The following is a 26,059-nucleotide window of genomic DNA, read 5'->3' as shown; positions in this document are numbered from 1 at the left end:
TCTCCGCGTAAGTTTTAAAAAACTTAAAGGGGTGGTTGATTATGATTTCACTTTTCTAACTTTAGTTTGTGTGTAATGTTGCTGTTTGAGCATAAACAACGTCTGCAAAGTTACAACGCTCAAAGTTCAAAGCAAAGGAAGATATTTGCTTTTTAAGGATAATCGTTTTTTAAGGACTACAACAAACAGCTGGTAGGAACCAGAGCAGAAAGAGTTGCGACACTCCCATAGACCGCCATAGGAACTTTGGAATGCGGAAGTAACGCGTGTCGTGGAGCGGCCAATAGTTCCAAACACTGATAGTTTCTCCATTGAGCCCCATTCATTTTCAGTGCTTCAGAAGTACGTTCGCTGGTAAATTAATGAAATTACTGTCTTTTTTTACTTTTTCACACATTAGCCGACCTCTCGTGAATCTAGTCTGTAGTTATATTTTATGTAGCCAGTTTTAGTAAATGTTTATTGGAAGATAATAGGTTAATTGCAGCGATAGCTTACGTGACCAACACTTCACTAACGTTAGCTAACTGGTAACCTGATGTATATAATATATAATATTTTTAATAATATTTTATATGTATATATATATATATATATATATATATATAGCCTATATATAATATTATATACATACACACACACACACACACACACACAACTCATTTATTTAAATGGGTTAGGGCTATGCATATATGTGCTTATATGTATTTAGGAACATAGTTAATTCACTCATTAACTATCTCTCCGGTTTAATTTTATGAAGCATCTTACAACAGTTCCCACACGAGCGATATTATAGATTATCATGATGACAGAATATGCTAATTGAAGATAGTTAACTCCACATCAGCAACATAAATTCATCAACTAACCATTCAGAAGCGTCCTGTTGCATTCTACATATTGTCACTTCTTTTCGAGTCTCTCCATCATTGTCCGACTTCAGTTTAAACATAAAAGGCTGAACAGTTTCTGACATTTTAGTGTCTCCTTAAAGGTCCCCTGACATGAAATTTTCACTTTCTGAGGTTTTTTAACATTAATATTAGTTTCCCTAGCATGTATTTGGTCCCCTCGTGTCTAGAATTTTCAATCGGTGTAAACCGAGCTTTGGCTGTTTTTCTCTTCTCTGCAGCTCAGACGTGCTGATCTTGAATCTCCTCGTTATGACGTCATAACGAGGAAAGTTTACCTCTCCTTTCTCTGCTTTGCCCGCCCGGAGAATTTGGCTCCAGTGTTGCCAACTTAGCGCCTTTATCGCTATTTTTAGCGACTTTTCAGACCCCTTTAGCGACATTTTTTCAAAAAAGCGACTAGCGACAATTTTAGCGACTTTTTGGACAAACCTCAGTAACCTCCAAATGTTGCCAGTACTGTCCTGCGAGCGCGAGGTCTTGCTTTCTCCCTGTCGTCACTCTCTCTAGCTGCGTCTCCTCTGTTCAGTGAATGGCTGAGAGGAGCGCACGGCCGCTGACAGACGCGAATGAGCAGTGTTTTTCCATGGACTTATCACTTATCTGCTTTTCTTTTGTTTTATATTTAAATAATTTAGTTTGACCATTTTAATTTTATTTATTTTCTTGTGCTTATTACTTGTAACACTATCACAGAGCTTAGTTCATCCGGTTCCCTAACTCTCTCAATTCAAATAATGTTCCATATAGGACTATAAAAAATGTAATCATTCACTATATTATAGCTACTCGTTCAATTGTCTGACAACAAAAAAATAGGAAATGAGAACAGCTTTATTTGACATTCGGCTATATTATATTGAATAGAGCATTAATTTAGAGAGAAAACGCACTAGGCTGATAGAACGCAAGTACGACGCGATGACGTCATTAATATGCTAATTGACGTATGACGTCATCTAGCGACATTTAGCGACTTTTAGGGAAGGCCTTAGCTACTTTCCTTTGAAAATAGTTGGCAACACTGTTTGGCTCGCCCATGAGAAAACGAGCTAGGAACAGGAAGTACGAACGCGTCGGCGCGATTTTGGTTTTTCCTAGAGAAATAGCTTTGAGATTTGAGTTCCCTTTCGTAGTCACTCCGAGTTACGTCGGATGACGGAGAATGGGGGTTTCGCCAGAAAGCCAATCCTCTTCGAGTATTAAAAAACGAGCCAATGGCAAAGAAATGCCATGGGTCTGCGGAATTTGCATAATGTATCTCCGCCCCACCGCGTGGGTATTTAAGGAGAGACACCTGCAACAGCAGATCATGTTTTCGCTTCGGAGCCAAGAGAACCTCTTCACTCCACAGCCACAAGACCTGAGTTTACAAGTGACTCACCTCTTCGAGACGAGCGAACTCTCCAGTGTTGGTGTGACGGCGGTACCCAGCGAGTCTTCACATTGCCTGCGATCTGTGCAGTGGTCTGCCTGACTTTGTGTTTTCTCCCTGGTCGCCTCAGCATTGCAGAGTTTTTCCTCTCCTAAAAGAGCTGCACGTGGCACGTCTTTTTAAAGATGTCTCGCCCGTGTTCTTCTGGTTGCGGTCGATATTTGTCATCTTCTGATGGGCACGAGCGCTGCTTTGTGTGTCTGGGCTTTGAACACGCTAAAGCAGCGCTCGTGGATGACTCATGTTCCTTCTGTGGGAACATGGCCATCGCAACACTAAGATTAAGACTCAATGATCTTTCAGTGAGAGTCCCCGCGTCCACCACCCGTTCTGCTTCCTCCACGAGAGGTGGTAGTTCGGCTGGGGGACAGGGTGATCTGAGGGTGACGGTGTGGAGCAATCCGACGATGCGTCCTCGGACCACGCCCCCCTCCGCTGTGTTGCGACCCGCGAGTGCCGCGGTGACTCAGGCGGGTCCTTCTTCGGAAGCCCCGCATGTTTCATTCGGCGCTCCAGAGGATGACACGATGTCGATCGCGGCATCACAAGGTGGGCTCGAGTCTTCGGGAAGTGAGGATGCGGCTGCGTTGCCTCCTTCGGGAGTCCCAGCGTTGCCCGTGTCGGATCCCGAGATGACAGCCATGACCAAGACCTGGTTCTCCGAACTGATACTCCTCGCGACAGCACCTCCTTGGCCAATTCCTCTGAGGAAGGACCTCCTTTCTCAGAGACATGGCACCCTCGTCCCAATCTTTGGAGACTCCACGTGTGGCTCCTGGACGGGACGAGGCAGGTTTGAGTACCCTGCCACCAGCGGTGGCGGCTACCATCACTTCCGCTAGAGCATCGTCCACGAGACATGTCTATGCGTTGAAGTGGAACCTCTTCGTTAACTGGTGCTCTTCTCGCCGAGAAGACCCCAGGAGATGCTCGATCAGTGTTGTGCTTTCCTTCCTGCAAGATGGGTTGGAGCGAAGGCTGTCTCCCTCCACCCTGAAGGTGTATGTGGCCGCTATCGCCGCATATCACGAAGCAGTTGAAGGTAAGTCTCTTGGAAAACACGACCTGATCATCAGGTTCCTGAGAGGAGCGAGGAGACTGAATCCTCCTCGCCCTCCTCTCGTTCCCTCTTGGGACCTCTCAGAGGTCTTAAGTGCCCTGCAGAGGGCTCCCTTTGAGCCTCTGCAATCAGCTGAGCTTAAGATCCTGTCAATGAAGACAGCGCTCCTGGTTGCGTTGGCCTCAATCAAGAGGGTAGGGGACCTGCACGCATTCTCCGTTGACGAAGCGTGCCTGGAGTTCGGGCCCGGTCACTCTCACGTGATCCTGAGACCCCGGCCTGGATATGTGCCCAAGGTTCCCACCACTCCCTTTCGGGACCAGGTGGTGAACCTGCAAGCGCTGCCCCGGGAGGAGGCAGACCCAGCCTTGGCACTGCTCTGTCCAGTACGCGCACTCCGTGCTTACGTAGACAGGACGCAGTGTTTCAGGACCTCAGACCAGCTCTTTGTCTGTTATGGTGGGAAGCTGAAGGGAAAGGCTCTCTCCAAACAAAGGTTGTCTCACTGGATAGTGGACGCCATTGCTTTGGCATACCAGCAGCAAGGTCGACCATGCCCCCTTGGTGTGACCGCCCACTCCACCCGGAGTGTGGCGTCCTCTTGGGCTTTAGCGTGTGGCGCCTCGCTGACAGACATCTGCAGAGCTGCAGGCTGGGCGACACCTAACACATTCGCCAGATTTTACAATCTCCGAGTGGAGCCAGTCTCCTCCCGTGTACTGTCTTTTTCAAGCTAACACGGGAACCGTTAGGTGTCTTCGCTTGCTCGCCACTCCACTCCACGGACTGGATACGTGCGATATTTCCTCAGGTAGCCTTCCTCTCTGAAGCCCTGAGTTCCTCCAGCACTGTTGACGCTGGCGCCAGTGTCTATTGCCTGTGCGTCGGCTAGGTGCCTCCGTGTGCATGGTTCCTCCTCCGAGCAACCCCCACATGTGTATTTCCACTGTAAGCCTCCTTGAGCATGTGTCTTTCCCTCGGCAAGCCACCTTGCCACTCCTGGAGTTGAAAGTAGATGCCACCCTACGGGTTGGTCACTCCAGTGTTCCTCCATATGAAGCCCCCTCGGGCCATATGTGTATTCTTAAGTCCTCCCTACGGGTAGGCATGCTGCGGCATATCTCCCCTGAGATATGCTTCCCAGTGTACCTTGGTATTCCTGTGTTAAGTAGGACTCCTTCGTCCATGCCTATATCACGACAGGGAGGTCAGACTTCGCAGGGCACTGGAGGACAGCTGTGAAGGTGGCGTGATTACACGGGGACCCCCATTCTCCGTCATCCGACGTAACTCGGAGTGACTACGAAAGGGAACGTCTCGGTTACGGATGTAACCCTCGTTCCCTGAGTAGGCCCATGGCATTTCTTTGCCATTGGCTCGTTTTTTAATACTCGAAAAGGATTGGCTTTCTGGCGAAACCCCCATTCTCCGTCATCCGACGTAACGTCTCCGTTCCCTACTCAGGGAACGAGGGTTACATCCGTAACCGAGACGTTTTTCCTCGAGAGATATCATGGCTTGCAAACGAGCGAAGCATGGCAGTTGATCAGTGTTCGGATGTACAAATGAAACACAAAAGTATTTTTTAGTTCCTTCATCCGAGCCTCTGAAGAAACAATGGGTTAATTTTATTTTCTCTGGAAATGCGCCGACACAACTTCCCAAAGTTTTGTATGGTCCAAACATTTCAACGACGACTGTTTCCTCAACTCGATGAACGTCTGAACATAAATCGATCGAGCTACCAAGCAACAATTTCTGATGTGTAGCCTAATTGTTCAAGTTCAGACAGGTAAGTTAATCTTTCTCTCAAAATCGTTCAATACTGCATCAGTAAGTCAAGCCAGTGACTAAAATATCAACTTCACGTCGTTTCTTTTAGTAGGATGAAAATAATCTTATTTAAATTCTGAACAAATTATACAGAAAGCGGTCAAAGAACAATCTTTCCACAAAGCGTGAGTTTTTCTGGACAACTCGTTATGAAATCAATGACGCACGTTACACTGCACAACGACACTCTTACTGTGTGTACATCATCGTGTTTGCATTGGGGAAAGCATTAGAGAGAGTGCAGAAACTGCGTTGCAAAGATAAGATCTTCATGCTCGCGATCAACAGACTGTCATCTGCTTGCTCAATGCTCATCACGGCAACATTTTATGTGATGGGAATATATCTAAATACTTAAAAACTTCTCACGATTCGTTAATCTCGATAGCTGTAATAGTAAAAACGTTTAAAAGCTGTAGTAAAAGTATTCGAGAAAGTTTCGCATGTAATACATAGCTATTTCATATGCAAGCATGTCAGCCAATCACAGCAGTGGCTGGCTAAACTGAATCCCACAGCAGACACGCCCCTTCAAACAGAGCATTCAAATCAGAGGCTAAAATCAGGCTAGGAAAATTGCCTTTTATTTCTAAATTATGACTATTTTTGATCTAAAAAACATACTAACATTATAAGGGCAACCCAGGAAACATTATAAAATAATAAAATAACCCCATGTCAGGGGACCTTTAAAGGTAATCGGAGCTGCTAGCACACACGAGCTCTTGAAGCTCCGCCTTCTGTGCCGCAGCAGCTCTTTTGCATTTAAAGGAACACACACACGAAACAACGCGTTTTTACTGACCCTCAAAAAGGGACAATTTTAACATGCTTAAAAAAATTATCTGTGGGGTATTTTGAGCTAAAACTTCACATATACACTTATTTTACATATTGTAAAAAGGGGCATTATATCACCTCTTTAATTTAACATATAAATAATACTTTTTAATAACCCACTGAAAGTGTTTATTTCAAATACATTTCTAAATGCTAAAAATTATTAAATGTAAGTAAACAAAAATTTGCATTGCATTTACAATCCTGTGAAAACACAGCACCCCTACTTCCCGCACCCTTGTATGAAGCCTCAACATGCTGTTTTCAGTAATGCATTATATAACATTCTGTGATGTAGTAGGATACTTGGCGATTGATGTGCAGCTCCAGAGTATATAACTGATGGTTTCTGCATTTGTAGTAAATGCCCTGTTTTCCTCAGCCAGTTTATCCCAACATGTTATGCACTTTGTTTCCTTTTCAGACTACCATCTAAACCAGCGGTTTTCAATAGGTGATGCCCGCCTCCCCTGGGGGGCGCTAAAGAGCGACAGGGGAGGCGCGACACGCAAAGAAAAAATAACTGTAAGCAGCTCTATTAATATCGGCTGTAAGAAGAAAAAATTTTTTTTTGGGGAACTTGCATGCGGTTTAATAATTTCGAGTCAATTGATTTCACCTACCAATCATATGAGAGGAACGCAGCTCTAACACGTTACAAGCCTATCAGAAGCAGAGCAGGGCGGGTCCTGGTAACACAGTGTGATTGAGATCCATACGTCACGTTAGGGTCATCTGTGAAACCGTGGAGCGCAAGTTCATGAAGCCTGGGGATGATGTCCTACCCACAGGCGCAATTTCCTATGCTTTTCAAAATCACGTTTGTGTATAAAGTATAGTGCAGTGTTGTTGAAGGGCAAAAATTCTCACCCTGCACTCTGCCTCATATTGGGAGCAGATGTTCTTGGGTCAAGAAGCTCAAAGGCCATTTCCTGTTATTGTGTCTCAAATTGTGTTTATATATGCTTAAGTGAAACCACCTCATTAGGCCTGATGCCATGCCTTTGTCCTTCTCAGAAGTGCCGTGGAGCATGACAGACATTGCGTTGCGGCACTTATCGAGTGCCTGTAGGGATACATGTCTTACAAATTAATCTGTTTTTAAGCAGGTGTTGTGCAATATTTCTTCAATTTTGAATCCCTAGCTGGCTTGAATATGTCCTTGGAAGCTTACAGGATGTCTGCCAGAAATGTCTAACTGTTGTCTGCCACTGTGACTGTTGTTTTGGTGTGTTCCAAAATTACGCCTATTGGCTGAATAGCCCTGCCACACTTCAGAGCTGCTGTCTGTATCAAATGATTTATATGCATTTGGATCATCTTAATTTTTTTGTTCACATGATATGTTTGAAAATAAAAGATTGAAGTAGTTATACTATGTTAAACATCATAGATCTCAAGAGGCCTTACATCTAGTGGACAGTCAACAGAGCAAGCCTATGCCTGTTTCTTTAAATATGACTCATTCCTTGTGTTTGCTTTCTAAATAACAGGGTCCTCCTGGAAAAGATGGAAATGAGGTAGAACTTTATACATGTATTTTTGTTTACTTATATATATACTCATATTTTGAATCTGGAATCTACAACTTCATGGAATTCAAAGTGATGATGCATAAATGAGGGTGACTTTACATACTGGCTTCTGTAATATAAATTTGTTTTTCCTACAGGGACCAAGAGGCCCACCTGGCATGCAGGTAATAAGCCTGTGTGTGTCTACAAACATATGTGAATCACATACAGTGGTCCATAAAGTATTTGGACACTTTAGCCACAATTAAAAATGAATGTTGCATGCACCAAATGGCATTTATTTTGAAGAAATACAGCAGAATTAAACATTTCTTACATTTCAAAATGTACATTGATAGATATACTATTAAAAAATAAGAATTTTGGACACAATATTTGGTTACAAAATCAATATGAAATGTTTTCTCATTAAGGGTACAAATGGTGTCAATGGCATGCCTGGACCACAGGGCCCTTTGGGGCCAAAGGTTAGATTTTTTTTTACCCCCTCCAACTTTTTTTCTTTTCTCATAAACACAAAGACAACCATAATTTCATGCAGGCATTGCTTTTGCATATAGGGGGATCAGGGTGCTCCAGGTACTGAGGGGAAAAAGGGGATTGATGGATCCCCTGGCTTGAAGGTGAGCTGTCTGTTGAGAAGATGGTAATTGTAAAAGTAGATGCAGTTGTGTTGTGTTTATGAGATATAGTTGCATTCAGGTCAGTTGTCTGGGTAAATGCAGATACTAAGATAATACAGTAATCATGGTCTTCTTACTTTGGGTTTAAAGGGAGATGTTGGGGATCCAGGACCCCAGGTGAGTGTTTATTGAAGTCTTTCCCCCCATTACATATATCTGTTCTCTTTGAACATCTTTCCAACTGTCTCTCCCTCAGGGTTTGCCTGGAGAGAAAGGAGCTACTGGCTTCACCGAAAATGCTGATCTGGCTGCTAGACTCAAAGCACTGCAGGTACATTTTAGTCATACAAAAAAGTCAAATCCTATGTGAAGATCCCTCTATTACCTATTACCTTTTTGTATTAATATTTTCTTTGTATCAATAGGGGCCTCCAGGCCCTCCTGGAGAGCAAGGGCCAAAAGTGAGTGATATATTTTCACTGAATTGCATTGACATTCAGCAGTTTCCATTGCTGGAATATTACTACATTCATTTCAAATATGTATTTGTAACAGGGAGAAATGGGATTACATGGAGCGCAAGGACCTGAAGGAAAGCAGGTTGGTTCCTATACAATCTGATTAAACTTAAGCCGTCTCAATCAATCCGTGACATTTGGTGACTGTGCTGGATTTACATGCGGGATAGAAACAGAGCTGACGCCAGCCCAGGACACACGAACTGGAGGGGCATTCATAATTCTTGAAGGGGCCAAGTTATTTTTTTGGTGGGAAGAGAGATCTATATTATATATTCTAGGGTCTCTATATTCTAGCTGAGCTCCCAGAGTGAATTTTATTTTAGAACGTTATTTAAAAATGTTTTAATTCCATGCCGACGCATGCAGCCACAATGAATGACAGATGTATCACTTTTATTTCGTAGTTTCTTTTTATTCAAAATTCAAATTTGGTAATAATAAATTGAACATTGAACTGCAAATACAGCAAAGTTGGAATTATCCCATTTTTTTTTAGAAATAGACTTTGTGCACAGTTGGCCTTGTTCTCTCCCAGGTTCACATCAGGAAACTGTCCTCCGTAAAATACGCTGCACAGACACAAACATTTGGGTTGTACTGTTCTGGAACAGTGTTGTAAATAAATCGTAACCACTGATTCCTATATTGTAAATATAGAAAAACAAGAGAAACACAATATCTTGGGTTAAATTTGATCTTGAAAAGAAAACTGGGAAAAAACTAAGACGTGTGTGTGGAGCAAGGGGTGGTTTGTTGTTGCCTCACTAATTAACCTATCGGAGGATTTACAGATCATATGCAAGCGGGAGAAGCCGTCTCGGTTACGTATGTAACCCTCGTTCCCTGAGTACAGGGAACGGAGACGTGTCGTCGGGGAGTTCCCTGACGAATTGGGATCACGCTAGGGAGACCAATTGCCTTCGAGTGAATTAAAACGAGCCAATGAAAATTGGCATGCAAGGTTTGCATTCCGCGACCCGCCTACCAACGCAGGTATAAAGGGCGGAAGTAAACATTGCGCAATGCTTTTCGCTGAGGAGCCGAACGGTGTCCAGTCCTCCGCGAAGGTACAGCAACATGGCGAAGGGACGACACGTCTCCGTTCCCTGTACTCAGGGAACGAGGGTTACATACGTAACCGAGACGTTCCCTTTCGTCCAGGGAACTCCAACGTGTCGTCGGGGAGTTCCCTGACGAATTGGGATCCCTAACAAAACGCCATGGTGCTGGCCCCTTCCAGTGCCCAGCTAAGCTACCCTAAGCAGTTTCACAAATTACGGGAGCTAGCAAGGGAGTCACACTGCTGTTCCGCAAGACCCACACAGTGGATTGGATAACACTGGGAAAGCGTGCCCAACCCGAAAAAGGGGGAAGGGAACGCTGCGGAAGCCAGATGCCTGAAGAAGGCCTGGAATACACATATGTACTAGCCCAGGGGGATAGTGAAACATATGGCAGTCCCTGAGGTAGTCCCCTCCAAGGGGAGTGGGAGCGTACTCAACAGGGACGACAGAACGAGTCTGTCAAGGGGAAGACACGGCTGGACTGCACGTGGCATAATGGGTCACCGAAGAGACCACTGGACATAACACCCAGTCTACACAACAACTCCCTTAGAGGTAGTAGACCTGGCGCCGGCGGTCCGCCACGCCTGGCACCGAAGGGGTGATGGAGGAACTCACGAGGCTAACCAACGTGGGGCGCCAACGGAGCGAAAGACGCACGTATCTGGCTGAGGCACGGAGTGGCGTAGCAAGCCGACACAACCTATTCCCTCGCACCACTGGCCGTAGCAAGTACTCGGGAGGAAACAGGTTCCACACGTAGGCTGTAGAATCTAGCGAACGTGTTCGGTGTCGCCCAGCCCGCAGCTCTACAAATGTCTGTCAGCGAGGCGCCTTGAGCAACGCCCAGGAGGCGGCAACACCTCTCGTAGAGTGAGCACGCAACCTGGGAGGACAAGGCTCACCCGTAGCTTCATACGCTAGGGTGATAGCATCCACTAACCAGTGAGCTACCTCTGCTTGGAGACGGCCTTCCCCTTCTGCTGGCCTCCGTAACAGACAAAGAGCTGATCTGAGGTCCTGAAGCTTTGCGTTCTGTCAGTGTAAACCCGCAGGGCGCGGACTGGACAGAGAAAAGCTAGGGCTGGGTCTGCCTCCTCCTGGGGCAGCGCTTGCAGGTTCACTACCTGATCCACGAAGGGAGTGGTAGGAACCTTGGGCACATATCCGGGCCGGGGTCTCAGTATCACGCGAGAAAAGCCCGGCCCGAACTCTAGGCACGATTCGTCGACCGAAAAAGCCTGCAGATCCCCGACCCTCTTAAAAGAGGCCAATGCCAACAGGAGCGCTGTCTTAATGGACAGGATATTCAGCTCCACTGTCAGCAAGGGCTCAAAGGGAGGACTTTGAAGAGCTCTCAGTACCAGAGCTAGGTCCCAAGAGGGTACAGAGCGCAAAACACGAGGTGGATTTAACCTCCTAGCACCCTTGAGGAATCTGATGATCAGGTCGTGCTTCCCCACGGACTTACCTTCTACTACATCGTGATGTGCGGCTATTGCGGCAACATACACTTTGAGGGTGGAGGGAGACAGCCTTCGCTCCAACCCATCTTGTAGGAAGGAAAGCACGACTCTGATCGGGCAAGTTCGGGGGTCCTCCTGGTAGGAGGAACACCACTCGACGAATAGGTTCCACTTCAACGCAAAGAGGCGCCTCGTAGAGGGGGCTCTAGCAGAAGTGATGGTGTTACCACTGCCTGTGGTAGGTCACCTAGAACCTCCGCGTCCCGTCCAGGGACCAGACATGGAGTTTCCAGAGGTCTGGACGCGGGTACCATAGAGTGCCCCGTCTCTGAGAAAGGAGGTCCTTCCTCAGAGGAATCGGCCAAGGAGGGGCTGTCGTGAGGAGCATGAGTTCCGTGAACCAAGTCCTGGTGGGCCAATACGGCGCCACTAACAGGACCTGCTCCTCGTCCTCCCTGACCTTGCACAGTGTCTGTGCAAGAAGGCTCACTGGGGGAAACGCAAACTTGCGCAGGCCCCGGGGCCAGCTGTGAGCCAGGGCGTCCGTGCCGAGGGTCCCCTCGGACAGGGAGTAAAACCACTGGCAATGGGTCGTGTCCGGAGAGGCAAACAGGTCCACCTGTGCGACTCCGAAAACACTCCAGATCAGCTGAACCGCCTGGGGATGGAGTCGCCATTCTCCTGGCAGGGGAGGCAACCGTGAAAGCTCGTCTGCCACACGGTTGAGCTCCCCTGGAACATGAGTGGCGCGAAGCGACCTCAGATGCTTCTGACTCCATAGGAGGAGGTGGGAGGCGAGTCGCGACATGCGGCGGGAGCGTAGACCACCTTATCGGTTGATGTACGCAACGGTCGCAGTGCTGTCCGTACGGACCAGTACGTGCTTGTCTTTGAGAAGCCCCTTGAGGCGGCACAAAGCCAAGCGTACTGCTTGCAACTCTAGGCAGTTGATATGCCAATGCAGCTGGGGCCCCGTCCACAGACCCGAGACTGCATGCCCTTTGTACGTGGCCCCCCACCCCATGGCAGAGGCATCTGTGAAAACCACATCATGCCTGGAAACCTGGACTAGGGGCACTCCGGCCCGTAGAAACGCAGGATCCGACCACGGGGAGAAGGTTTGGCGACAGTGCGGGGTTACTTTGACCCGGAACGTGCCGCTCTGCCACGCCCACCTCGGGACTCGATCGTGAAGCCAGTGCTGGAGCGGTCTCATATGTAACAGGCCGAGCATCATTACTGCGGCTGCCATATGCCCCAGGAGCCTCTGAAATTGTTTCAGTGGAACCGCTGTCCTGCCTCGAAAAGACCTGAGGCAGGTGAGCACTGACTGGACGCGCTCCTCCGTGAGGCGCGCAGTCTGGCGACCGAGTCCAACTCCATACCGAGATAAGAGATCCTCTGCATGAGGCAGAGTTAGCTCTTGTCCCAGTTGACCTGAAGCCCCAACCGGCTGAGGTGCCGTAGCACCATGTCCCTGTGATCGCACAACACATCTCGCGAGAGCCAGAATGAGCCAGTCGTCGAGATAGTTGAGAATGCGAACGCCTTGTTCTCTCATGGGAACAATGGCCGCCTCCGCGACTTTCGTGAAGACACGGGGCGACAGGGCCAGCCCGAAGAGTAGGACCTTGTACTGATACGCTCGACCCTCGAAAGCAAACCGTAGAAACGGTCTGTGACGAGGAAAAATCGAGACGTGAAAGTACGCGTCCTTCAGGTCGATCGCTGCAGACCAATCCTGGGGACGGATGCATTCGAAAATGCGCTTCTGCATGAGCATTTTGAACGGGAGTTTGTGCAGGGCCCGATTCAAAACTCGCAGGTCCAGGATTGGTCGTAACCCACCGCCTTTCTTGGGTACAATGAAGTAGGGGCTGTAAAACCCGGACCTCATCTCGGCAGGAGGGACCGGCTCGATCGCGTCCTTCGCCAGCAGGACATCGATCTCTTTCCGCAGGACAGGGGCATCCACTGACCGCACACGGGTGAAGTGGATGCCCCTGAACCTGGGAGGCCGGCGTGCAAACTGAATTGCATAGCCGAACCGAATGGTGCGGACGAGCCATCGGGACAGACCCGGAAGCGCTAGCCAGGCTTCCAGGTACCGACCCAATAAGCCCACCCGAACCACCGGCGTACCCGCGGAGGGGCAGCGGGGTGGAAGGCCGGGACCTGGCTCCAGTGGCAATGTAGCCACTGGAAGCGGGGTCTGGGCGGTCCACCGTGGGGCAGACGGCAGAGAGAGCTCGTATGCTTTCTGCTGCGGGCTGCCCTGTGGCGAAGGGAGGGGGGGAGACGAAGAACGAGGCCCTGACTCCTCGTGTCCTGGTCTCTGCGCCTCCGGGCCCAGCTGCAGACCGGAGTGACGCAGCCGAGGCTGCGTCACTGCTATCTGCAAGCTGGGGAGAGGGGAACGGGAGTGGTGCAGCTCGGGGGCGGCACGCACTGCCATTCTGACCCTCTCGGATGGAGGAAACTGGTCTTATTATACTGCCAGTCTCGACCGTGAGGGGAAACGAGGAACGAGGCCCGGGGGCATCGAGTCCTGGTTTCCCCTCACCCAGCGAGAGACGAGAGTGACAAGGCCGCAGCCCTCACTGCCATCTGAGCGCTGGGGCCCGTGAACGACTCAGAGGAAGTGGACTGCTCAAACTTTGGGTACCGCTGATTACAGGATAACCAGCGGCGGAACAGAAACGAAATTCTCCACCCGGCCCTCCCCCGGGGGAAGGAGTGGTAATGACACGCACTCCCAAAGAGCAGAACGTCACATACTCTGGGTCGCTCCTCTCAGGGTTGTTTCCCTTCCCTTTGCTGGGGGAAAACAAACTCCGAGCGGGCTGGTTTTGAGGTGCTTCTGGACCACCAGTGTGGACATCGTCTAACCGAGGGCCAGCGCTGTGACTAATCACGGTCAGTCACTAAGCACAGCTCAACCCCGAGTTAGAACTACGCACGTGCAGTGGTAGTGAGAGAGGAAAAACTTCTGCAGATTTAGGCATGTTTGGCTTGCCATATTGGCACCAAAATGCTTCCATACTGCCAAAATTCTTCACACACATCCAGGCGCTTTAGAACAGCCCAGGAAAGTGTGGCCGTTAAGTCTGAATCTTCAGCATGAGAACACACCATTATAGTACGAACTCAGCATCATTTTCAGAGTATAACCGCCCTCTCTCCGATGTAGCGATCGACATCTGTCCTCCCTGGGGCCCCGAATGAAATGCCTGGTCCCTCATGAGAAGGACCAGAAACCCATTCGAAAGCCTCGACGGCACACGGCACGCTGAGCTGCTCCAACCTTTACGTGAAAGGGGAGGCGAACAACGTGCCGACGTGGTCATGCACTCCTAAGAGAACATGAACCACCCACGAACGCAGTCTCAACACACTGATTAGGCATGTGAAACCGTGATCGTGGCCGTCAACCAGGCATGCAAGATAGTGAACGTGGCCATCGCTTCGATGACACACGGCACGCTCAAGCCCTCAGGCAGGCGAACAACGTGCCGACGTGGTCATGCTCTCATAAGAAAGCATAAACCACCCACGAACACAATCTCAGCATGTTTGCGATGCGCTAGAGGAGTGAGTGGTTCGTGCTCACTGAAACCCTCAGATCACCAATGTTATTCGCCAAAGCAGCCCTCCTCTGGTGCACCAGAAGAGAAACTGGATCGGGAAATAAGCAAAGGGACTCACCTCATAGAGGCACGCGAGTCTTGATCTTGACCACGCATCTTGAGCGCCGAATGACGCGCGCTGGGTTGCCGTGACAACCCGCGCTGTCAGCCGGCGCTCGACGGCACACGGCACGCTGAGCTGCTCCAACCTTTACGTGAAAGGGGAGGCGAACAACGTGCCGACGTGGTCATGCACTCCTAAGAGAACACGAACCACCCACGAACATAGTCTCACACACTGATTAGGCATGTGAAACAATGAACGTGGCCGTCAAATAAGGACAGGAAACGATCGCATCCAGAAACACACAAGTGAAACGTCATCCTGAAAAGGACGCGATCTTCACTCGTGTTGCTCTTTCAGGAAGAAAGTACTCTCTCTATCGTGCTGAAGCACACAGGGACCCAACGCGGCAACACAGCGGGGAAACTGCAAGCCCGCTGTGCGCACTCAACCGTTTACCAGCTGTGAAAACAGCTTTTTGAATTAACAGCATATAGACGCAGCCGGCAGACAGGAAACCGCGCGGTCGCTGAAACGCCATCTCACCAACACAGAGAGATCCCCTCCCGAAACAGCAGACTCGTAGTTGTAAGAAAGATACATTTCTTAAAGCTCACTCACTCAGAGAGGACACAATCGGACGGCTCCGAAGCTAAAAGCATTGCGCAATGTTTACTTCCGCCCTTTATACCCGCGTTGGTAGGCGGGTCGCGGAATGCAAACCTTGCATGCCAATTTTCATTGGCTCGTTTTAATTCACTCGAAGGCAATTGGTCTCCCTAGCGTGATCCCAATTCGTCAGGGAACTCCCCGACGACACGTTGGAGTTCCCTGGACGAAAGGGAACTCATGTTACGGTCGTCACGATCGCAGATGGCCGTTTTTGAGCCATCGGGTGTTTTTGACCTACTGTACATGACGTGAGAAGAAGTTAGCTATTTAGGTTTGTACGTTAGCATGTTCCCAGTAACTTTAATTGTAACTTAATGAGAGTATGGCAACCAGAAAATGAACGTTTTCACCTTCATTGGGATTAGGGTTGAATCCTTAGAGAACCAAGTTACTGCTCTCACATCATTGATATAATAAATTAACCAGGCTTCAGTTGTATTGAGCATATAATTGGTCCATTCGCGCAAATCTTATCACACTTTTGAAACGCGCTGGTGAATGCGCGCACAGTACGGTGATTCAATACATAAATACCCATGCCCATTCTCTCAGGATAGCTGGAATCAGTGTAACAAGTACCCCAGGCACATCGTTTTATCATTTTTGTAGCATAAACACCATAAAACCGATGAGAGCTTCCAATGTTTCTCTATGGCGCTGAAACCTAAAGATGTCCGAGTTCCGGGTCCTGTGCAACTGATAGTCAACTGCCATTGGCTCATCTGCGTTCGAGGGGAGGGGTTTACTGATAGGTCAATTGCATCATCAGGTTTGGCGCTCTTATTGGTTTTTGATTTGACGGTTGTGGTAGGAGAAGTCACACTACGGGACTGTGCATCAAATCTTCTGACACTGCCAGAATTTCGTCTGAGGTAAAATTTGATCGCGATGGTCATTAATCAGCCATCGCCGAACATATCAAACTAACGATCAAAGACTTCAGATTTTGGTCTAGGATCCAAGTAATCTTTTTGGGATCACAAAATTTGTCGGCCAAAATTGTACAGTGCAAACCCGGCTTTAGTCGTGCATGTATACTGCATTATATAGTGCGATGTCTCATCCAGGGCCATAAGGGAGAGAGAGGTGATGCAGGAGAGCCTGGAGCAGCAGGAGCAAAAGGGGAAAAGGGGGATATTGGGCTAACAGGGCCTTCAGTGAGTATTTACAACATATAGCATGTAATGTTCACTGAGGTTTACTGCAAGGATTATGTTATTGTACCATGGTGTTTTAGGGATCAGCAGGGCAAAAAGGAGATAAAGGAGACTCTAGGCTTGAGGACAATTTGGTGAGTTTAACACACACTCTACATATTAAAATATGAAGAACCTAATCCAGATGTATCTTAACTGGACTGATCTTGATAATTCTCTTGTAGGACCAGATTATCTCTTTGCCTGGACCACCAGGGCCTCCTGGACCCCCTGGGCATGCCGTAAGGAATAGTTTACTACTAGTTCAGAAGCTTTTTGTTAAGGAAGGCTAAGAAGACTAACCATTTTTTCTTCCAGGGATATCATGGATTGCCTGGACCCAAGGTGAGACTGTGAAGTATTGTTGTAAAGGAATGACCCTTTCTGATGCATTTTGCGGGAATGGCAAATAAAATATTTAAAATGAATTTAAAATGTAACACAGGGAGAGCCTGGTGAGGCAGTCAAAGGAGAAAAGGGAGATGCTGGAGAGAAAGGTCCATCTGGGCAACGGGTAAGTTGTTACAAAACCAATATGCAGAAACTATTCCAAGACTTGTATAGATGTGAAAAGCCTGGACAGATACAATTCTGCTTGTTGTGCACAGGGTCCTCAAGGCTTTCCAGGGTCTAATGGCTTAGTAGGCCTGCCAGGTGCAAAGGGTGAAAAGGTCAGTGTTTTGTACACCTTAAAAAGACGAGACAAAAAGTCTGAAAATAACACAAAGTTCTGTCATGAAACTCTAGATGGTGCAGCCTAATACAGGGTTCCCTTTCGTTCGGGAACTCCTACGTCTCGTCGGAGGAGTTTCCAACGAATTGGGATCACGCTAGGGAGACCAATTGCCTTTGAGTGAACTAAAACAAGCCAATGAACATTAGCATGCAGGACTTGCATTCCGCGCCCCACCTGCCAGTGCGGGTATAAAGCGGAAGCGAGCGCACACACATATGCTTTTTGCTTCGGAGCCGACCGGTTGTGTCCTCTGAGTGGATGAGCTTCAAGATTGGGATATTATCTTTAATTTATCTTTCGCTCAACGAGTCTGCTGTTTTCTCCGAGACCTTTCTGTGTTGGTGTGATGGCGCTTTAGCGATCTTCGCGATCTCCCGGCTACCAGCTGTTGCTTCATGCGATCTGCCTTTTTTTCAAAAGACCTGTTGTCACACCTGGTATTCGGTTGAGTGCACACAGCGGGCTTGCAGTTTCCCGGCTGTGTTGCCGCGTTTATCCCTGTGTGCTTCAGCACAATAAGAGAGCGTTTTTTGTAGGGATGCACCGAATCCAGGATTCGGATTCGGCCGAATATTGGGCTTTTTAACGGGGTTCGGTTTCTGCCGAACCTCAGAATTTTTTTCCACCGAACCGAACCCTAGGCTTGCACTACGCGCGCTACGTTGAAGTCACCGATCAGTGAATGACATCAAAGTACCGCGTGAACGAATAGAGAGCAGACGGCTCCTTATGCTTTTGAATTGCTCTCGCGGTACCTTGTTGTCATAAACTGATCTGTCTGTGCAGCGCTGGTTCAAGTCGAACAAGCCTGTAGTGTAACGCGTTGTGTCAGGAAGAAAAATAGGGATAGCTCACAGCTAAAGTTATTGCAGAGGCCAGACAGACTCGCAGAGGCCAGACAGACTCACGGAGGCGATTGGCATCTCACAACTCGCACTTTATTCCAAAATCGAACTTGTGTGACTCACTGTCTGTCACACGTTCTACCGTCCACAGCGTTACTTAAAGCTCCAGTCGGCAAGTCTGGCAGATTGAGTGGATTTAGGAAAATTTTTAATGTTTACAACTCTCATGCCCCTCCCCCACCATCAACGGAAACCCTCCCACCGAGTTCATGCTCGTCAGTGCGTGTGCACCAGATTTTCAGTGAACGCCAGGACTCTCAAGTGTCACGCATTGAGCGTGACAGTCACTCATTTCGGTCTTTTGACACGCTCTCCCGCCACACATTGTATTTCTCACGCTGAAAAACTATTTGTAATATATTTAATATGCCGCAGCGCCCAAAACTCTGGCCGCGCCGCTCTCACTGTGGAACCGGCATGAATCAAGCGCGTTTCCTCTGGTGTTGTTCGTCGAGCTACACAATAGCCAATCAGAAAATAGCACTATTGTATCTGGGTAAGATTTAACGCAACAACCAATGACAAAAATGTATCCAACCCCCCGTCGGCTGGGTGTCACTCTTACCTGTCTTCAAAACTTGAGAGCCCTGGAACGCGCCCGTCTCATCAGCATCCATCAACACCATGGAGTATTTGGAGGTATGCTGTCCTGGCTAATCTACCGATAGATTGCAATTGCTAACGTCATTTATACTCTAAATGAGCTTACTTGATTTTCCGCCATCACTCTTCGTTACTGCGCGAACTTCCGCGAACTTCAGGCGTGTGCATGTGATTGTAACGTGCGCGAGGGGTGGCGTGTGCCCGATCTGTGATTGACAGTCAGATCTCACACCCCCCTGCGCTGATTGGACATGATGAACCGGGAGCTGTGGATTTTTGCAAAACAAATAACAAGCTCCAGGTGGAGTTAGAAGCTCGGGTTTTTTTCTAAAACCACTTTATTTATGTTGTTCTGTCAGATTATAGTGTCGATTTCACTGAATATGATCAAAAAAATGTTGCCGACGGCAGCTTTAACAAAATAAGGTAAAAATGAGCATCAAACAGAAATAACCCGCATACATGGGCATGTGTTCGAGGCGCACGGCACATAAGTTACAATACAGTCCGTAGTAGTGTTGTCAAAAATATCGATATTTCGATAAATATCGATACTGAAATATCTGAACGGTACCAATACTAATTTCCTGAAGTATCGATACTCTGGCGCGTTGACAAACACCACACGTGACGCACTCGTCTCATTCGCTCTGGTTAAATAGCAAAAGTGAAGTGAATGGAAAGATGGCGAGGGCGGCGCCCCCGCGACCGGCTTTGTTTGATTGATAAAGAACACCGCGAGCGGGCATGTCGGAGAATAGCGCAGACACGCGTAAAAAACACACCGCGAGCGAGCATGTCGGAGTCGGAGAATAGCGTGGACACGCGCTACACACCGCGAGCGGGCATGTCGGAGAATAGTGCGGACGCGAGCGGGCATGTCGGAGAATAGCGCAGACACGCGTAAAAAACACACCGCGAGCGAGCATGTCGGAGTCGGAGAATAGCGTGGACACGCGCTACACACCGCGAGCGGGCATGTCGGAGAATAGTGCGGACGCGAGCGGGCATGTCGGAGAATAGCGCGGACACGCGAGCGGGCTGCGGGCACCCAACAGATTGTTTGACTAATAATCCCTCACATCACTCATTTTTTAAAATTATTGTATAGGTGAAAACAGACTTAAGGAACAGGCTCCAGGGGTAGGCTACTATTTAGCAGCATATGCTCAGCATCAGGGGTGTTTGTTGTTTGGACAGACCTGCCCCCACTGCTAAAAAAAGTCCTCAAGGAAACACTGTAACTCTTCTCATTTGAACTTTTCTGAAACATTAACCAAGATGGCCTAGTAGGCTATTGTTGTTGATAAGAGTCTGTGTTGTCTCGTTTTAATTCTTAAAGTTAACATAATCTGACTGAGGAATCTTAGACAAGTAAATATTGTAACTGTGGTCAAATGTAAATTAACTGGTGCCTATTTAACTTTATTAAAAAATTATTATTTAATTCTGCAAATTTCCTTTATTAGCGATTATCATCAATTTGATTACACAGATATTAATTAAACTAAACAGCTATCTCTGAATTCAATAATGACATGCCTTTAACTGAAAATTGAACGTTTAATCTTATTATTATACATTACTGACTCTCTATCCTCCAATTTGATACTGTTATGTGCTTTTTTGTTACAGTATATTTTAATCTTTGATAACAGTAGGTAATAAAAATACATCATGTTAGCTCTGGTCCAATTAAAAAATATAAACAAATAGAACTCAGGACATTTTTGTTCGTGTACAATATACCTCATTGTCATGTTCTAGACTTGTTATATTTAGCTTTAAATTAAAAAAATACCCCCTTAATATTGTGGCAGCTTTTTCTCCGTGGTATCGAAAATGGTATCGAATATCGATATTTTTCAAGGTATCGTATCGAAGTTAGATATTCTAGTATCGTGACAACACTAGTCCGTAGACAGTTGAACAGGGAGCGCGGTCAGCGCGCAGTTCTTAAAGGGGCCACACCTTATTTCCACTCGTTGCAGTAGGTGGACCGTTCGAATGCAGTAGGCTGTGAAAATGGAACTCGTGAGCAGAAAAAGTGTTGTTTGGCAGTACTTTCAGTGAAAAGAAGGCAATTCAAGTCGAGCTACATGTTCAATTTGCAATGCCGATTTGTCTCATGGTGGCAAGGACTCTAAACAATAGGCTACACAACATCGCCGCTGTTAAAATGCATAATGTTGCTTATTCTTTTTTTTTTTTTTTACAGTTATAAAAGTAAAAGTAGTGTTTATTATTTACAGTATTAAAATAAAATGAAAAATCCACTTTGTTTACTTCATTAATGTGTTTACTGTGTTAATGGACTGCGGATGAGAGTAGGATTCGGTATTCGGTTTCGGATTCGGCAGAATCTTAACCAGTGGATTCGGTATTCGGCCGAACCCCACAAATCTGGATTCGGTGCATCCCTAGTTTTTTGTGAAAAGAGCAACACGGGTGAAGATCGCATCCTTTTCAGGATGACGTTTCACCCGTGTGTTTCTGGATGCGGTCAACTTCTGCCTCCGGCTGAGGGCCATGATCGCTGCCTCTCGTGCTTGGGCCTCGCGCACGCTGAGGCAGCGTTCGTGAACGAGTCATGTTCTCACTGTGGGAACATTACCGTCGCGGTGCTAAGAATGAGTCCCTTTGGAGATTCCCCGATCTAGTTCTTCTTCTGGTTCACTCCAGAAAAAGGCTACTTCGGCTAATCCCATTGGTAGTCTAAGAGTTACAGTGAGGAATGACCCGCCGAGTGAAAGACCCCCGCGGGGTTCCCACTCCTCTGCATCGCTGCCATTGGAGCCCCTGGAGGAGCGCGCTGGGCCATCTCGTGTGGTCCCAGTCGTTTCCTTCGGGGCTCCACCGGAGGACCAGATGTCGATCACTGCACTGGAGGGAGAGCGGTCACCTTCTGGGGATGACAACTCAGCTGCGCTGCCCCCTTCAGGTGTGGTAGTGTTGTCCGAGCCAGATCCGGAAATGACTGCTATGCTTGCCCGGGCGGCCAAGAGAGTCGGGCTCGTGTGGAACCCTCCACCGCGTCCCGAACCTTCTCGGCTCGACGATTGGTTTCTTGAGGCGGCCCGTGCTGGTTCTCAGCGCTCCGCCCCGGTTCCTTTCTTTCCGGAGGTGCATGAAGAGGTGACGAGATCGTGGACGGCCCCTCTGGCGGCCAGACACAGGTCGACTCCCTCCTCCTCCCTCACCACTCTCGATGAAGGGGCAGTGAAGGGATACGAAGGCATCCCCCCAGTGGAACGTTCTGTGGCGATGCAGTTGTGTCCCAAGACCGCGTCCACCTGGCGGGGTAACCCTTCGCTCCCCTCCTGCGCATGTAGATTCTCTTCCAGTCTGACTGGAAAGGCTTACAGTGCGTGTGGAGAAGCCACGTTGCCTCGCTGCTCTCATTTCCCCCGCCCCAGCGCTCAGATGTCAGTGACGCCGCTACGGCCTCTTCACTCTCGTCTTTCGCTGGGCAAGGAGGCGCGGAAACCAGGACTCGACGCCCCCGGGCCTCGCTCCTCGTTTCCCCTCCTTCCTTCGCCTCGGGACAGCCAGCAGCCGAATGCCTCCGGGCCTTCCCTGCTGTCTGCCCCCTGGTGGAAGCAGGTAGGTGTTTCCCCGCACACCCAGACCCCTCTCTCGTCCGCAGCAATGCCTCCGGAGTCCGGTCCCTGCCTTCCACCTCGCTGCCCCTCCGTGGGTACGCCGGTGGTCCGGTCGGCTCGTTGGTACAGTCTCTCGAAGCCTGGCTAGCGCTTCCGAGGCCGTCCCGCTGGCTCATCCGTACCATCCGGCTCGGCTATGCAATTCAGTTTGCCCGCCGGCCCCCCAAGTACAGGGGCATCCGCTTCACCCAAGTGCGGAGTGTCGATTCCCGTCTTGAGGAAAGAGATCGACGCCCTGCTGGCAAAGGATGCGATCGAGTCGGTCCCTCCAGCCGAGATGAGGTCTGGGTTCTACAGCCCTTACTTCATTGTTCCCAAGAAAAGCGGTGGGTTACGATCCTGGACCTGCGAGTTTTGAATCGGGCCCTACACAAGCTCCCATTCAAAATGCTCACGCAGAAGCGCATCTTCGAATGCATCCGTCCCCAGGATTGGTTTGCAGCGATCGACCTGAAAGACGTGTACTTTCATGTCTCGATTCTTCCTCGACACAGACCGTTTATTCGGTTTGCGTTCGAGGGTCGGGCATATCAGTACAAGGTATGCAGACAGACATCTGTAGAGCTGCGGGCTGGGCGACACCTAACACGTTCGCTAGATTTTATAGCCTCCGTGTTGAACCTGTTTCCTCCCGTGTACTCGCTACGGCCAGTAGCACAAGGAATTAGGTCATGTCGGCTTGCTACGCCATTCCTGCCCCATGGGCCGGATACGTGCGTCTTTTTGCTCCGTTGGTTCCCCAACATACGGTTAACCTTGTGAGTTCCTCCATCACCCCTCCGGCTCCAGGCGAGGCGGTTCGCCCGGCGCCAGGTCTATTACCTCTCGTAGAGTTATTTTTAGACTGGGTGGCCTTACAGTGGTCCCTATGGTGACCCATTTTTTTCACGTTCCAGCTACCCTCCGGGTTAGCTCCGTGCCTTTCCCTCGACAGACCTGTTCTGTCGTCCCTGCTGAGTACGCTCCCACCCCTCGGGCTGGGACTACCTCAGGGACTGCCATATGTTTCACTACCCCCCGGGTTAGTACATATGTGTATTCCAGTGCCTTCCTTCAGGTGGGCAGGGGCTCCGCAGCGTTCCCTCCTACGGGTTGGGCACGCTTCCCCAGTGTTTTCCAAATCCACTGAGCGGGTCTTGCGGAACAGCAGTGTGATTCTTCCTAGCTAGCTCCCGCCGTAAAGAAAACTAAGAAACTGCTTTGGCGGGAAGCTAAGCTGGGCGCTGGAAGGGGCCAGCACCATGGCGTTTTATTAGGGATCCCAATTCGTTGGAAACTCCTCCGACGAGACGTAGGAATTCCTGAACGAAAGGGAATGTCTACGTCTATGGTAACCCTCGATCCCTGAGGAGGGAACAGAGACGTCTCATCCCGTCGCCATGCTGCTGTACCTTCGCGGAGGACTGGACACCGTCCGGCTCCTCAGCGAAAAGCATATGTGTGTGCACTCGCTTCCGCTTTATACCCGCACTGGCAGGCGGGGCACAGAATGGAATGCCTGCATGTCAATGTTCATTGGCTCGTTTTAGTTCACTCAAAGGCAATTGGTCTCTCTAGCGCGATCCCAATTCGTTGCAAACTCCTCCGACGAGACGTCTCCGTTCCCTCCTCAGGGAACGAGGGTTACCATACGTAACCGAGACGTTTTTCCTGCATAGAGAATTACAAGGCGGCCGCCTCCTTCAAATTTGGTGCCGCCTCCGGCTCTCGACAAAACTCAGGCAGTCACATGCTCAGATACCATTTTCCATCGTGACGGTTCTGTTGCGGGTTTCCGGCCTGTGCCCATTCTCAAACCGTATAGTTTGCTGATAGATAGTGATGCGCGGATCATCACAGTAAATCGCAATGAACGAGCATCACTCTTTTACTTTCGTTTTCAACAACGTAATTCTCTTCTGGGAAAACCAATCAAGGAAAACATATGCCAGGGCTCGACATTAACGCTTGTGCGGGACATGTGGATTTTTTTGAAGGAACAAGTGAAAGAGAATTTTACTTGCCCATCTCCGGACAAATGGCCTGATTAAAACGTCAATATATATATATATATATATATATATATTTGAGAGTTGTCATGACAGAACTAGGCCTACTGTACATATAACGCTAATTATTCTCTCATTTTGTTTTGTTTTTCAAGGGAAAACAAGGTGAACCAGGATTAGATGTAAGTGATTATTATGCTATTGGTTACACACTCGAGTATATTAAGTAATTACTTACTGAACATGGCTCTCCTGTGACAGGGTTTCCCAGGGCTTCAAGGAGAAAAGGGGGAGAGAGGAGACAGGGGGGAGAAGGTTAGAGAAACAAATACTTTATTTTCAATAATTACTGTTTGTATGTGGGTAATACTGTATATAAAGTATATTTTTATAAAATCAAACCTCAAGTCTGGTGTATGCTGTTCGAGTACAATCTGACAAAGCAAACAATTCTTAATGTCTCCTTGCAGGGTGAGAGAGGCTCAATAGGAAAGAAAGGTCTGAAAGGACTGAAGGGAGAGCAGGGACCTCCAGGGCTTGATCAGCCTTGTCCTGTGGTATGTAATGAAACCATGTGTATGTTGTTTGGAAAAAATAAATGCAATGTTCTTTTCTGTCCCTTTTATGCATGTGAATGACAAATTCAGATCTGTGTGAATGAGTTTACAGCTAGGATTTGACATGAATGGGTTTTACTGACAGGACACCAATGGGGTTTGAGAACATGGTGGGGAGGCAAGGGTTCCATCAGATGCCCCCTGCCCTTTGGTACAGTATTTTTAATCTTGTGTTTGTGCTCACATCATTTGATGTTTCATCCTGGTGCTGTGGGTTCCCCTGTCCACAACCATGAGATCTGATTCAGGTGGCTTGGCACAGACCAGAGCTTCTGAACTACTTTATCACAAGTTATCTTATACCGTAAAACTTCAAATAATAGCCGAGTCCCAAATAGACGCCTGTCTCTTTTACACACCTGGTGTGGCTACAGGTTTGGATAAATAAAGGCCGGTCTCAAATTGAGGCCTGGTCTGTTTTTTAGTTTTGGGTTGTATTTAATCTTCTAAAACCCGTCAGGTCATCTGTTTAAGCTAGTTCTATGGTGCAGATTGCGCACGCAAGAGAGCCCTGAGCATCTGGGCGAGAGCTGTTAGCGCAAGAAAGGCAGGCAGAGTTAGCAGAGGCCGGAGAGGGAGAAGTGGAGGAGAGCGACGAGGAGGAGGAATTCGCCTATGAACTTGTAGTTGAGGATCGCGGTGATGATGATAGTGATGAATAGGGTCATTTTGTATCACATGATTGCAGTTGTTTTAAAG

At 48.4% G+C, this 26,059-nt stretch overlaps 1 protein-coding gene across 1 annotated transcript in view; it reads left to right on the top strand.

The window, feature by feature from the left end:
• LOC130095367 (collagen alpha-1(XXIII) chain) overlaps positions 1-26,059 on the top strand; it is a 44,811-nt gene that overhangs the window by 13,731 nt on the left and 5,021 nt on the right. Inside the window, exons 8-24 of the mRNA XM_056262094.1 lie at positions 7,576-7,602; positions 7,755-7,781; positions 8,031-8,084; positions 8,178-8,240; positions 8,391-8,417; positions 8,497-8,571; positions 8,666-8,701; positions 8,796-8,840; positions 16,721-16,810; positions 16,891-16,944; positions 17,035-17,091; positions 17,168-17,194; positions 17,295-17,363; positions 17,458-17,520; positions 24,899-24,925; positions 25,005-25,058; positions 25,214-25,300. Of these exons, the coding sequence (XP_056118069.1) occupies positions 7,576-7,602; positions 7,755-7,781; positions 8,031-8,084; positions 8,178-8,240; positions 8,391-8,417; positions 8,497-8,571; positions 8,666-8,701; positions 8,796-8,840; positions 16,721-16,810; positions 16,891-16,944; positions 17,035-17,091; positions 17,168-17,194; positions 17,295-17,363; positions 17,458-17,520; positions 24,899-24,925; positions 25,005-25,058; positions 25,214-25,300 (882 nt within the window). The remainder of the gene's footprint in view (positions 1-7,575; positions 7,603-7,754; positions 7,782-8,030; positions 8,085-8,177; positions 8,241-8,390; positions 8,418-8,496; positions 8,572-8,665; positions 8,702-8,795; positions 8,841-16,720; positions 16,811-16,890; positions 16,945-17,034; positions 17,092-17,167; positions 17,195-17,294; positions 17,364-17,457; positions 17,521-24,898; positions 24,926-25,004; positions 25,059-25,213; positions 25,301-26,059) is intronic.

This window comes from Rhinichthys klamathensis, unplaced genomic scaffold, assembly GCF_029890125.1.
Source record: "Rhinichthys klamathensis goyatoka isolate OS25496 unplaced genomic scaffold, OSU_Roscu_1.1 h1tg000191l_1, whole genome shotgun sequence".
NCBI lineage: Eukaryota > Metazoa > Chordata > Actinopteri > Cypriniformes > Leuciscidae > Rhinichthys > Rhinichthys klamathensis.
Note: the sequence above shows the minus strand (reverse complement) of the source record. Positions and strands in the feature narration are given on the sequence as shown.